This window comes from Thamnophis elegans, chromosome 14 (assembly GCF_009769535.1).
Source record: "Thamnophis elegans isolate rThaEle1 chromosome 14, rThaEle1.pri, whole genome shotgun sequence".
In the NCBI taxonomy this organism is placed as follows: domain Eukaryota; kingdom Metazoa; phylum Chordata; class Lepidosauria; order Squamata; family Colubridae; genus Thamnophis; species Thamnophis elegans.
The window spans coordinates 29,970,190-29,985,357 of record NC_045554.1 but is presented as its reverse complement, the minus strand read 5'-3'; the positions used below and the strand labels follow the sequence as shown (position 1 = coordinate 29,985,357).

General features: G+C 39.4%; 1 protein-coding gene across 1 annotated transcript in view; it reads left to right on the top strand.

Moving 5' to 3' along the window:
* PLCG2 (phospholipase C gamma 2) overlaps positions 1-15,168 on the top strand; it is a 96,493-nt gene that overhangs the window by 53,616 nt on the left and 27,709 nt on the right. Inside the window, 15 exon segments of the mRNA XM_032230806.1 lie at positions 409-452; positions 3,724-3,734; positions 3,737-3,795; positions 5,072-5,173; positions 6,602-6,638; positions 6,641-6,701; positions 6,703-6,717; positions 7,655-7,686; positions 7,689-7,742; positions 9,137-9,159; positions 9,161-9,258; positions 11,341-11,509; positions 13,398-13,502; positions 13,664-13,753; positions 14,770-14,948. Coding sequence (XP_032086697.1) covers positions 409-452; positions 3,724-3,734; positions 3,737-3,795; positions 5,072-5,173; positions 6,602-6,638; positions 6,641-6,701; positions 6,703-6,717; positions 7,655-7,686; positions 7,689-7,742; positions 9,137-9,159; positions 9,161-9,258; positions 11,341-11,509; positions 13,398-13,502; positions 13,664-13,753; positions 14,770-14,948 — 1,079 coding nt within the window.

Below are 15,168 nucleotides of genomic sequence, written 5' to 3'. Positions count from 1 at the left end.
GAATAATATAAAGAATAATCCTTATATAAGTAGTCAGGAAAAAAAAATCCCTGGTAATACGTTTCCATATGTACATCATATTCTGTGCAACATGTATATTACTCTGGTGTATTATCTTATATCATGGTATATACATATTACTACACTAAACTGGCACCAGTGAAATTCATCATATTAATCAGTTTGTGGTGCTATATTCAATTCTTTATAGATATATCTAAAGATTTAAGTAGGTTGGCAAAAATGTAAGAAGAAGCATGTTTTCCAAAATAGAACATAAATAAAAAAAAATTAAAAAAAGCTTTTGATGATTTTCAGTTGTTTAACCAACCTATTTTTCTCCGGGCAATAATTGTTCTGTGCAGAAGAAAATTATTTGTTCTTAATTCATCATTTTTCTCTTCCCAGATTCTGGATGAATTCAAAAAGGATTCTACTATGTTCCTCTTAGGGTGAGATATTGCATGAAGCAATTTTATTCACATCTGCATTTAAAGTGTTTTGATCAAAATCTTCCTTAAAACGTAATCATGTTGTGTATTCTGTTTATCACAGTAGATAAACTAATGAGGCATATTTGACCACGTGTATTATTTTATGCAAGGGATCTCGGCTTAGTAAACCACACTGAGCAAATGTCCTCCTGGAGTATGTTATACCTACTCATATTGGTATAATTTACATGAACGCAGGGTTATGGCTTATTGAAACTGAACAAGCCACGATCTGTAAAAGAACTTTTAAGTCAAGAGTTTGTTGCTTCTCATTTATTTGAGCAGAAAAACATCATCGGATTCTGAGGCACAAAATTTACACAGAGCTTTTAGTCTTTGGTCTAATTATCCATTTACTGTACAGAAAAGATGGGGAAAAACAATGCATTTCCATTCTGTTTCTTTATATAGTCATTGGATAAATCCTACGATTTAGGATTTTCTGGAAATGCAATTCCAGATTTACAGGTAGCCCTTGATTTATGACCACAATTGGGATTACCTCAACTGTCATAAAAGCAGGTTGTCCTCGACTTAACAACTGTTTAGTGATGGAAGTTACAGCAGCACTGTAAAAAGTGACATGGCCATTTTTCACTTTTGAAGCATCCCCATGGTCACATGATTTACATTTGAATGCTTGGCAACTGACTCATATTTATGACGGTTGCAGTGCCCCAGGGTCATATGATCTCCACTTGCAGCCTTCTGACCAGCAGTATCAGCAGGGGAAGCCAGATTCACTTAACAACCATGTTACTAACTGAACAACTGCACTGATTTCCCTTAACAAATCCAGCAAGAAAAGTTGTGAGATGGGACAAAACTCGCTTCACAATTTTCTCACTTAGCAACATCCGGTTCTGGGTTCAATTGTTGGTCGTAAGTAGAGGACTACCTGTATGTACCGGTTGGAAAGCGCCAAAATTTTGATCGCATGACTGTGGGAATGCTGTGATAGGCACAGACCCATTGTAAGTCACTTTTTTCCACTGCTGATGTAACTTACAGCCAATCCTCACGCTTATGACTATTGAAGTATCCCCGCTGTCCTATGATCAAAATTCAGGCCCTTGACATAGTGGCATGTATTTACAATGTGTTCGAGGCTTCACAAAATCATGAAGGCGACTCCTTGTCCTGACAAAACCCCTTTTTATTAAGTTAACGTGAATTCCTCTCATTCACATCCTCTCATTCACATCCAGCAAAGTCCCGGCAAACAGTCTTTCAAGGGTGAATTTACAACTACAGACCTTATCAGGTTTGAAGAACTGCCAGGCCGATATCTTCGCAACACTGTTCAAGAAAATAATTGGCAAGGAGTCTCTGAGTATCACGAACAAAGCTTCACACTAATTAAGCAAACTAATTGTCTCCTGCAAACTTTACTCCCCTTTCACTCCTCTTTATTCCCTCTGGGAGGGGACATTCACCGTCCACCTGTGCCTTTACTCCCGAGTCGGCCCTTGTTCCTTAACTGTTCACTTCTTCTGGCAGCCCTGCGCATGCGCACATCGGGAACAGATTCCAGCTGCTTGTCTGCCTCACTGATGTCTGACTCTGAAGGCAGCTGATAACTGGCATACGGCTCTGGCCCATCTCTGCCTCCAACACAGAACCATCATCAGAGCCTTCCCCAGATTCCAGGACTGGCCCATATTCCCCCCAACCTCCTTACTGTCTGAGTCTGCCACCAGCTCCGCTTGCCTCTGACGGGACATAACACAGTGATTGCAATATCATGGGGTCATATGATCACCATTTTGTGATTTTTCCAACCAGCCTCCTACACGCAAAATCCTTTTTACAACTGCACAAATCACTTAATACCTTGGTCTACATACCAAATGAATGACGCATTGGGATCCCCATATCAAAACACCTTCTGTGCGGCTAGATCTGAAAATAACATTGAACATAGCACAGTACTTAAGCAAAATGTGGGACTGATTGGGGGTAGATATAAGGGTTATACTGAAATATAATTTCATCATATTTTATCTCTATCTCAAATTATTGCATTTTGTTCCAATTTCGTTTTAGACTGTATTTTATCCCATTCCATTTTAAATTGCTTTATCCAATTTTAGTAATAATTTGTTTCTGGAACTTCTGAACTTTGATATGGCCCAAGGGCTAATCAATAAAATGAGTGATAATGACTTAAAACTGCAGTGATTCCCTTGTCAAAAATGGTCATAAAATTGGGTGAGTCACATCCAATTTTATGGCCTTTTTTTGACAAGGGAATCATTTGACAGGGATTTGCTTGTCAAAAAAGATCACAAAAACAATGGGATTTTTAACCATTGCTCTGCTAGCAACGGGAATTGTGGTCCTACGGTAGTTTTGGTTGTTGTGCCATCATCTCTGCGCCTCCATCCTGTGAAAAGAGGCAACAACTTCAAAGAGTCACGTCTGTGTTTACAAACCCCTGATCAGAACTTTTTCAAGGTGTTGCACAGTCCTGTTTTCCTAGTGCTATTTAAAATTCAAGGGACGCAGTGGCTCAGTGGCTAGGATGCTGAGCTTGTCGATCAGAAAGGTCTGCAGTTTGGCGATTCAAATCCCTAGCGCTGCATAACGGAGTGAACTCCCGTTACTTGTCCCAGCTTCTGCCAACCTAGCGGCTCCAAAACACGGAAAAATGCAAGTAGAAAAATAGGGACCACCTTTGGTGGGAAGGTAACAGCGTTCTGTGCATCTTCGGCATTGAGTCATGCCGGCCACATGACCACGGAGATGTCTTCAGATAGCGCTGCTCTTTGGCTTTGAAATGGAGATGAGCACCGCCCCCTAGAGTCGGGAACGACTAGCACATATTTACCTTATTAAAATTCAGGAAATGAAACATTCGTTTTCTCAGATGCAATCATTCTTTGCTCTCTATCTTCCTTTCCCATCCAGTGTTTTAAACCTTTCCCATCTTTTCAACTGGCATTGCTCTAATAATTTTTCTCTTTGACCTACCCCGCAATTTGGGAGAGGGGGGAAATAGTTAAGGTAAATAGTTCCAGAAGAAGATAATTACTTTGAAATGTTGATAATTAAATCCTTTTTTTTCAAGACGTTGGAGCCGGGAGTTCGTTCAGATGTCAGCCTGCTGCAGTTGTTTTGGGTTGAAGACAAGGCTTCTCTTGTTTACCAAATCTTAGCCTCAGCTTTGTCAGAATACATTCTGAATATTTTCCCTCCCGTCAAGTTGCTTTACCTTTTTTTGTTGCAGAAACACAGATCGGCGGACGCTTCAGCAGTACATTTGCACGATTTTCAGAGATTTCTGCTACACGAACAACAGGTGCGAAGATCTTAATGCTCTTGTTTTTTCAACATACATGTATGTATGACATCGTGGTTAAATATAGTAGGATCCATTGATTGGCTCATGGCAGAGCAAAAGAGTCATGATTAGACTCTTATTTGAGAAACTGGTGCTGACAATACATTTTTATATCTGAAGGAATCAGCCTGGCTCTCCCTGCTTCTGGTATGATACCTATAATACCACCCTGCTTTAGTATAATCCCTGCTTTTAGTGTAATGCTCTGCTTTTAAGATGAGCCAGAATGGTAGCAAGGTTGACTCAGCCTTCTATCCTTCTGAGGTTGTAAAATGAGAACCTAGATTGTTGGGGCAAGAGGCTGATTGTGTAAACCGCTTAGAGAAGGCTGTGAAGCTCTGTGAAGTGGTATATAAAGTCTAAGTGCTGCCATTGCTATCATGGAGCTAGAATTATGTATGCACAAAATTGAAAATCGGAAGTACATCTACAGATGAAATGGTAATAAAGAAAATAGGAGTGTGCTGAAATGGACAGGTTAATGATGGGACTTAAAGATAAAGGAGAAATTACTCAATATGGGACTTATTGTATAAATGGTTGGATAATAGGTGGAGAGCTTAGAAAATAACCAATGAAAGAAGATTAACAAATTAGAAACAAATACAGGTATGAAGATATACATAAGAATATATATTGTAAGCAATAGTATTATCGTACTAAATGTGGCGATAGATTAAATGTATAGAGTGATAAAAGTACAGAGTGTTATGGTACAATAATGGATATAACTATGTCATAATGGATAATGGATATAACTATGTCATACAATATCATGTATTTAAAAGAGATTATACTATATGATTAAGAGAATGACAGTTACGATTAGGGTGTATAACACTACGTGTATATTTAAAAGGACTTGATACAGCCAGTGTACCGCTGTTGCAAAATTGAAATTGTGATGTAGTATAAAATGTACAATAAAACATTTATTTTAAAAAATATACTGCTTGTCAGTGGGGACAAGGTCTAGAATTTCGGTCTTCCAGTTCCTGATCCAGTACTGTCACTAGCTACTACAGCTCTTTGGCTCTTGAGCAGAGAGGGAAGGATTCACCCAAAGTCCACCACGGACCTTCTGTTGATTGAACGAGAATTGGAATTTGGGCCTAGTCCAACACTTTAACCATTGTACCCCAAGTGTTCCCATGTGGTGACATCACTGTTTGTTTCAAAGATGATAATGTTAGAGATGAACAGACATCTTTGATGATCCTCTTTGTAATTTCAGGAATCTTGGGCACAGGATCTTAATAAAGTAAGAGAGCGGATGTCCAGATTTATAGATGACACTATGAGGGAAACAGACGAACCTTTCCTCTATGTTGATGAGGTAAACAGGATTATTTCTTTGCAATATTTCTCCCATAAAGAATTTTATGGGGCTTCATCGTCCAACCAAAATTCTAAATTTCCAGTAAATGGTCTCATTTACTACTGACTCTAGCAATATTTAAATAGATCACAGTATCTCCTATCTAATGTCAGTTTTGCATTCCAAAGGTATAGTTTGAGTGTATTTGTTGTGAATATATTGCCCTCAAGATGTAAAAATCTTTTCTCTACAAACTGGCCATTGTCCTTAAAATCATCTTACTTGCCGCCATTTTTAGGGCAGCTGTGCAATTAAACCATACATTGGACCTCCCGGAAATAAAAACCATAGCAGTAATATAAAGCATCAGAACATTTTAAAATTCTGGAGCCTATTAAAAGATCTTCATCGACCGTTTTCAAAAATATAAATCAATCACAGGAAGTGTTCCAGCAAGATCTGAAGAAAAGATATTCAAAGACTTTTCCAATATTGGTGGGGTAGCAGAAACTTGCCATTTTTTCCACACCAAGGGCCCATTTTTTAATTAGTTTAGTTAACATGTCTGAAGGGTAAATCATACGATGAACGACTAAGGGAACTAGGTCTGTTTAGCCAAATGAAGAGAAGGCTCAGGGGAGACATGATGGCAGTCTTCCAATATTGAAGGGCTATCACAGGAAAGCAAGGGTTGATTCTTCTCCATAGCGCTTGAGGGCATGACAAGAAGCAACAGGTAGAAGTTTATCAGAGGGATATTCAACTGGAAATGAGGAGGGATTTCCTGACACTAGAAATGATTAATCAATGAAATAGCTGGAATTGTGGTGTGCTCCATTGCAGGAGTCTTAGGCCATTTGCCTTGGGCAACGGGTTGGGCTGAAGACCAACCTCTAAGGTTCTTTTCAACCTTAGGATTCTTTGTGATGATGGCTTTAGAGATTTTTTTGCCTTGGTTTTACTTTGAGAGTGTTCAGATGAAGAATAGACTTATGTGTGTGTGTGGGTGTGTATCTCTCTGTCTCTTTCTCTGTCTCTCTGTCTCTCTGTCTCACTCTGTTTCTGTATCTCTCTGTCTCTCTTTCTGACTCTCTTTTTCTGCCTCTGTCTCTCTGTCTCTCTGTGTGTGTGTGTGTGTCTCTCTCTCTGTCCCCCCCTCTCTCTGTCTCTCTCCATTCCTAGCCATGATACAGGCCAAATATTTATTTATTAATTAAATTAAGTATGTAATAGAATGAATTTTCATGGACTCTCTTTCTCTGTCTCCTTGTCAAATCTTCTGAAATCCCTTCATTCTTGACCTCTGTTTCCCCATTTTTATTTCTTTAAAACAACTACACAATGACAACGGGAATGATGGGGTGATCATGAATAGTTCATCCTAGGTAAATAACATTATTTACATTTCTCCATCTCTCTGTCTCTCTCTGTCTTTCTGTACTATAGTTTCTTACCTACCTTTTTTCAAAAGAAAACACCATTTGGATGAGAAGTATGCTTCTGCTGACCCGCAAGATATGAATAATCCTTTATCCCATACTGGATTTCTTCTCTCATAATACGTAAGTTGTCAGTCTTTGATCTGACTGTATTTTATGATTGTGATCATGATTTATCTCGTTGCTTGTATGTATATACATTGAAAGCTTATGCACCTGAGACAAATTCCTTCTGTGTCCAACACTTGGTCAATAAGAATTCTATCTCTTTCTATCTATCTGCTATCTGCTCACCTTTGATAACATGAAATCTGCATTTCAGGTTTTTTTGTTTCAAGTTTTTTATTTTGTTTTATATATACGGTATGTATCAAAGTTCGTGAACAGTGTGGCACCTGGGTGTCATACGTTTCTAATAAAAATAAAACTAGTAGAATTACTAATAGTTATTACATTCAACCAACTTATATATTTCTAATAATAATACACATTATATTAAGTTATAGTCTATCATTATTTAATTATTCCATGTTTTCTCTTGTTGTTGCTTTTATTTTATGTAAAAGGTATTCACGAATATTCCCACTTTTCTCTTATTTCTATTTCTTATTCTAACTTTTAATCATGTTGCCCTCTTTATTAAAAGATGCTTTCTTTCTATCCTACCTAACTTCTAATCATTTCACCTACCTATAAGAGAAGAAGAGAAAGAGAAAAAAAGCAAATCAGACAACAACAAAGAGAAAATCATCTATCCATCATCTCTTGCCCACTTCAGTATTTTAATTGTTATACTTTTTTTTTTTACTTGCCTTCCATATTCCTCTCTTGCGTTGTTATCTCTGTCTGCATCTATTTCCTGGCTGTCAATCTAAGTATTTCTCCCATTTCTACCCTCTTCCACTGCTAGTTTCCAAAATTCTGCTCAAGCCCCTATTACACAAATTCCTTGTGTGTCCAATCACACTTGGCCAATAAAGAATTCTATCTCTTCTGTCTGCTCACCGTTGATAACATGGAAAGCTGCATTTCATTTTTGAATGATTTCTTTCTGGATTAGATATCTCCATGGTGATCAACTTCGTAGCGAATCCTCCCAGAAGCGTACATCAGATGTCTCCGAATGGGGTGTCGGTGTATGAATGTGAGTAATCTCTTTCTCCCTCTTCACCCCCATACGTAAAAATTCATTAATAATGGAGAATATGTGTAGCTCAGGATCGACAGGAGGGGAATCCTCAGACTTTAAAATTACCATAATTTTAAAAGTATAAAAAAATTTGAGGGGTGCTCCCTGAGCTTGCTTGTTTTCTTTCAAACATTTCAATACCCAAACTAGGTAACATCATCAGTTACACGGTATCAGGCAACACTGATGATGTTACCTGTCTGATAATGAAATGCCTGCAAGAAACAACCAAACTCGGAGAGCACCAAGAACCCCTCATAAAAAAATTACATTTTCTTAAATTATGGTATTTATTCAATTATGGTAATGTAAAGTCTGAGGGGTCCTTGGTCCTCTCTAAACTTGGTTCTTTTCTTGCAGATGTTCATTATACTGCACTGATGATGTTACCAAGTTTGGTATTGAAACGTCAGCAAGCTCAGAGAGCACCAAGGACTCTCATTCAACCCTGAGCTACAAATATTCTCCTTTATTGGAATCTAAAATCTTTCAGGAACAATAATATTTTTTAGAGGATCATTATATTCAAGTCTTTGTTTATTAAACTAATTCTACTTTTGGTCGCTGAAATGTGCCTGCCAGTTTACCAAGGAAAGATAAACGACGGATACTAGAGTCGTTTATTAAAATAAACTAATTGCATCCATTCTTATGAATTTTCCCTGTTGAATTACTCCGGACTTTATTGTTCACAAGCAGCCACGCTGTGAATGTTTTTGTACTGCTTTGTTATCTCGTATATCAAGGAGCTAATCCTGGAGTTTCTTGCTTTGATTAGTAAATCAAGTCCTACCAAACGGTGATTCAAAAAAGCAGAAAGTCGGGCACAGAAACTTGTAGTTCCAATCCAGATTTGCACTCTGTGCTGCGGATTTTGTTGTTGTTTTTGCTGTTCTTTTGCTCTTCAAAAAAAGAAATCCTTCTTCTAAAATGATCCCGCTGACACGGAGAAGCAGAAGAGAAATGATAAGACTTTCCTTTCCACAATTCTTAGATTCTACTTCTTTGATGTCCCAATAGTTCCATTGCCTTTGAAAATTAATAGCTTTTAAGTACTGTATCTAATTTGTCACTCACACGTCTCATTTATTTATTGGGCAATTAAATATTTAACTCTGGGGTCCTTAATGCTCTCTGAGCTTGGTAGTTTATGGCAGCATTCATTACCCAAGTAGGGTAACATCATCAGTGCTAATCTTACCTCGTTTGGGTAACGAAACATCTGCAAGTAAACCCATCAAGCTCAGAGCGTGTCAAGGACCCCACAGTTCAACCCTGAGCTACAAATGTTCTCTTCTATCAATATTTAATTTTGTTGCAATTAAATATTTTACTTTTTGTTACCTGTCTTAGTGGATTGCTGGGCTGGTCCAGACGGGAAAGCCCCTTATCTATCACGGATGGACACGAACCACCCAAAATAAATTTGATGACGTTGTGCAGGCAATCAAAGTACTACGCATTTGTAGCGTTGAGTAAGTGCTGATTATTTTAATTACTTGAGAGGTAAAGCTTTTCAGAATTTTCTGCCTGCAAAAATAAAGACAGTATTTTGAATCCCTACTTACTCTCCCCTCTTTGTTCTTTAAACTTTTCAAGCGTGTTTGGCATTCAAAACATTGTCTTAACAGATTAGAAAAGATTTCACAAAATTCCTCCTTGCAAAATCAGGATGCCTCCTGGCTATTGTCAATCGCTTTAAGCAACTTACGAATTATAATAAATTAATTAAATCATCTGTCCTATTGCAACTCTGTGGTGCCGTATTATGGTGATTTTATCATAGTTTTTATTTTAACATTTTATCTCGTATATTGTATTGCCGCATTCTTTCTATCTATATGTCTTTCTGTGTGTGTCGTTGCTGATGCTTTTATTTTAAACTTATATTTGAGTTTGTAGGTACAGTGGGTTTTATTAGTATTGTGTATCAGTGTTTGCATGACCCCTGTAGATGCCATGCACTAAATAATGATAAACTTGCTTGCGTTGCAAGCTTTATTTGATTTTTGCAATGCCATATTGGTATAAAGAGCACCAGTTCTGGGAATCCAGCTGCCCTTTTCCACTGAAAAAACTCATATGACTCACAGTGGAAGATTAGATTTAAATAGATAAGTGGACAATAGATGCAAATAGATACGTGACCAGTTATGAATGGTTTATTGACTCTGTTAGTAAAGAACTGTCAAATTGTGCAAACAGATTTAAAGCCCGCCTACCATATTTCTTCAATTTACATGTAATCAATGTGTGAGAATGACCTTGGGAGAGTAGGGAAAGAGATGCTGCTTGGGAACGATTAGATGAGAACGTGCCCTAGCCCCAGCTGCATAACAGGCAGAGAAACAATCCCGAAAGGAACTTCCTATCTTACCAGGCTGTAAAAGGACAGAGGAAATTTGTGGGTTAGTTCCCCTTGATAACATGGAAAAGTGGCATTTCATTTTGGTATGCTTGCAAGATTCTGTTGATATAGCCTTAAAATAAAGCAGAATTGGGTTCAAATTCCAGACTCTTTTCAAGTTGATTAGCTATAGACCAGTGGTTCCCAATATGGGGCCCATGCCCCACAGGGGGGGGGGCCAATTTGGATTTTTAATGGGGGCAATTTGACCTTGTATAAACCAAGTTAATGGCCTTTTAGGCTTCCTCCGCGTGAGTAGAGTTCACTTTTGAGGTGAAGTAAGAATTATATGTCACAAGGAGGGCATCAGGATTTTAGAGATGCTTAGGTGGGGCAAGGCCAAAAAGGTGGGGAACCACTGCTGTAGACACAAGGTTGTAGGGCCTACTCTTATAACGGCTATCTAAACCAATCGTTCTCGCTCTCCCACTTTAAGATGGGTGGGCTTCAACTCCCAGAATTCTCCAGCCAGCCATGCGGATGGAGAATTCGGGAAGTAAAGTCCATCCCTCTTGAAGTTTCAAAGGTTTAGGCTAACACCCAAAGATGCTTTTGTCCCAAAGGCAACAGACTTCTGGTTTTTTTTTTCTTTGAAAACGTTTTGTTTCTTCAGAACTGCAGAAGCTTCTTGGGTGAGAAGCAAAATGTTTTCAGAGGACAAAAACTAAGCAATCCCAGTTGCCTGTCGGTGAAAGCATCTTTGGGACAACCGTGACCTGAATGATTTAGAATCTCCATAGACCATTAGACTAACTCTAGACCAGGGGTGTCAAACTCAAGGCTCCGGTGGGCCGGATCCGGCCCGCTGGGTGCTTAGACCCACGACCTGGAACTGCAAAGGACTGGCCCATGGTCCCTTTGCCAGCAAAAACTTCATTCAAAGCTTCATTTTTTGGTGGCAGAGGATTGCAGGAGGCCATCCCAGCCAAAAACGGATCCTGTTTCCACTGGCAGAGCACTCAGGCCACCGCAGGCGCCCCCAAGGTGAGTGACATCGAGCCGGCCATGGCCCACTCTGCCCCCCTGAGGTTAATTTAAAACCCTGATGGGGCCCTCAATGAAACCGAGTGTTGACACTCCTGCTCAGTCAAGATGTATCCAAGGGAATTCTTATTACCCTCTTCATTAGTATTTCTCTCCTTTTCTGAAGCTACCCCGTGATCTTGTCCATCGAAGAGCATTGTAGCGTGGAGCAGCAGCGTCACATAGCAAAGGTGTTCCGGGAAGTGTTTGGAGACCAACTTCTAGCAAGGCCTGTGGAAGCCAGTGCTGATCAGCTCCCATCTCCAACTCAGTTGAAAGGAAAAGTCATCATTAAGGTAAGTTTGATTTGGCAGTAAAAAATAAATAAATGTAACAGAAGGCAGAGATGTAATTGTACTCCCTCTGTTGAAGGGAACTAAGATGGAGGCAATGATGAAATTCATTTTTTTAACTACTGGTTCTGTGGGCATGGCTTGGTGGGCATGGTTGACTTAATGGGAGTGGCTTGGTGGGCGTGGCAGGGGAAGGATTCTGCAAAATCTCCATTCCCACTTCCTCTGGGGCCAGCCAGAAGTGGCATTTGCTGGTTCTCCAAACTACTCAAAATTTCCACTACCAGTTCTCCGAACTATTCAAAATTTCTACTACCAATTCTCCGAACTACTCAAAATTTCCGCTACCGGTTCTCCAGAACCTGTCAGAACCTGCTGGATTTCACCCCTGGATGGAGGTTTTCTATTCTTGAGAACTTTCTCCCTGGATGATAGAAAGTATAAGATTTAGGAAATGCCCAAGATTTTTTATTATTATTTCTCTTCTCTAGCTTTGGATTTGGGTACGGTGTTGGCTTTCTACAATTCATCCATCTGTCCGTTCTTTCTTTTAAAATTGTATTTAATAAAAAAGAACAAAGAGAAAAGGAATCAAGCAATAATAGAAAAGAAAAGAGGGCAAAAAAAGGCAATGCCACATCAAACAAGGTTATATAGAAAGGCTTTTGATGCATTTATGCAGTTCTACAAAACAGTTTCAACAAAGGATAACTATATTTCATTATAACTATCCATCTGTAAACTACATCTGTAATTTCAGCAGGTCCTTGACTTACAACTGGTAGCTTACTGATTGTTTGAAGTTATAGTGGACTACACACAAATATACACACACACACACAGACTAAAATATCTACTGCTATCTTTTCCAGCAAATGCATTATTTTTAAAATATCGTGATAATTAATCTAATACTAATAGCGCAGGATTGGCATTCAACAGAAGCGGTACGCCTTAAATTTGCTAGAGTTAAAAGCCAGCTTTCATCCAGATCAGAATTGACCATTCTTTAGAACAATTTCATTCCTAACCAACGCCCACCGTAAAACAATTCATCTTGTCCTTAATAATTCCGAGCGGTGAAGCAGGTGTACATCTTGGCAGGTTTCTCTTTCTCGTGAACAAATCCTGGAAATACAGAAAATTTCACTGGGAGTAGCAAAGGAAAGCGACTTTTGCATTTGTATGTTTCAAAGTCGAATTGTTGAGAATTAAGCACTATTGTAATATTAAGCTTGAGTGCCAGAGATCCTCAGTCATGGAAACTTTAAATTTTCCAAAGCAAGGAAACTGTATACAGTGAGGTTTTAGCCCAGGGCTGTCAAACTCGGTTTCATTGAAGGCCGCATCAGGATAGTGTTTGACCATGGGGGTCCAGGGTGGGCGTGGCCAGCTCAACGTCATTCGTGTCAGAGGCGCCTGTGGTGACCCAAGCACTCTGCCAGCAAAAAGGGGCTCCATTTTCGGCTGTGATGGCCTCCTGCAACCCTCTTCCAGCGAAAATGGAGCTTGGGAAGACCACCCATGATACTTGTGAGCTCTGTTTTGGGTGCGATAGCCTCCATGCAACCCTCCAGTGAAAACGGAGTTAGAGAAGGCTGGCCATGGCCCTTCCAAACAGCCTCTTAGTTTAGTGACTTAAGTGCCAGCCCTTAGATTATGCTACAATTTGGGTCAACAAATAATGTCTTTCTTGGTCATTATCTGGGAAAGTGAAGTGAGAAAGCAGTTGGTCTTGGGCGTGGAGCAGAAACTCTTAATGATGCTCGTGTTCTTTAAACGGCATTGTCTTCTTTAAGGGTGTTGTTTAGAGTAGAAGCTCAAGGGAAAAGTCTTGGAGAACTCATCCAAGGTGTTCGTTTCTCACGATTGCTTTCTTCATTTACACCAGCATAAAAAACTGGGGCCTAAAGGTGATGTCGATGTGAACACAGAAGATAAGAAAGAGGAAAAGAAGCAACAAGGGGAACTCTACATGTGGGACACCATTGACCAGGTAACCAATGTTCCTACTTCTCCTGTTTGGCACAGACGTTCCTTTGTAACTGGCATTCATCATGGAGAAATGAGGAGGGAAAGAGATATTTTGAGGAGTGTATTGCTATCTTTTTCTGATTTGGGAGCGAACGTGTCTTTAAACTATGTTTGGCCTTGTAGAAATGGACTCGCCATTATTGCGCTGTAGCCAACGGAAAGCTCTCCTTCAGTGATGACATAGAACAGAATGCCGAAGAAGAACCATTGAAGGTATGTAACTTATGCACTTATTTTTTATTAAATTTACGTGCCACCTGACACCCAGCAACTCTGGAAGATTAAAATCAGAATTAAACCAAAACTTAAAATAAAATCAGAAGTTAAATCTAAACTTAAATAAAAATATTAAAATTACATCAAAAATTGAAATTAAATTGATCAAATTAAATCAAAGCTAGCAACAGCTATCCCATTGCCAAAGTGGGCGGTATTTCAACCAGCAGTGAAAATGATTGGCAAACTATTAATCCTATCAAATCTGACCAAGGTGTTTATCACTACAGGTAATCTTTGTGTCAATGTTCCAACTGATGAACCCAACCAAGCAAGCACAATTGAGATGATCCAATCTCTTAATACAAAACTTTATTAAGTACATCATTTTGGCACCGATTAAGACAAAACCAGCTTTAGCTAATTCCGGTGTAACCCCACATAATTGAAGTATAGAGTTCTCCTCGCCCTATTAATGCAGGTCCAATTGAGTGTCATTTTATTGTTATGAGGAAGTGTCTTTGGGTTTTCCAAACACCTGCTGAAGTGTCCTTGGCTCTCACGGTTTGTCTTCTTGGTGTCTGGAGTCTACATTTTACCTTCCCTCCCCCCTAGTTCGTTGGCAAGCTGAGAAGCGATAATAGTTGCAACATCATAAGCGCACTTTGAACTTGACACTTTGACTTACATTCATGCAACCATAGTTCAAGTTAGATTGCTCGGGAAAAGTCTCTTCAAAGGTATGGCCATCGTACCACCACTATAGTCACATGATTGCAATTTTGGTGCTTGGCAACTAAGCCAGATCTGTTTAACCGTGTGATTCACTTAGTGACCGCAGTAAAAAAATGCACATAAAATGTGAGCCAGTCATGTGATGACTCCCTTAACAACTGCATCACTTAGTAACCAAAATTCTGGTATCGGTTCTGGTCGTATGTCAAGGTCGAGCTGTACGTGATCAATGGAAGGTCAAATTGAAGAAGGGTGAAATATTCTTCGTTATATTTTAGGAAGTGAAAAGTACAGAGCTACACTACGGTGAGAAATGGTTCCATGGGAAGATGGCAGAAGGGAGGACCACCGCTGAAAGGCTCCTGCAGGAATATTGTGCTGAAATGGGTGGCAAAGATGGGACCTTCTTGGTCAGGGAGAGTGAAGCCTACCCAAAGGATTACACCCTCTCGTTCTGGTAAGGGCTAATTTGGAACACACTTTTCCTGTTTTGGTGCACGAATCAAGTTTTGTCACTTTGGGGAAGAAGGTGTATTGGGGGGGGGGTGTATTTGTCAGGGTTCCACATAATAATCCCATAGCAAACAAAACTCCGAGGCAGGTAGATTCCTCAAAGAATATTTATTGGATATATTATATTGGCACAGTTCTGGTGAAAACCAACTCTGAAGGTTCCC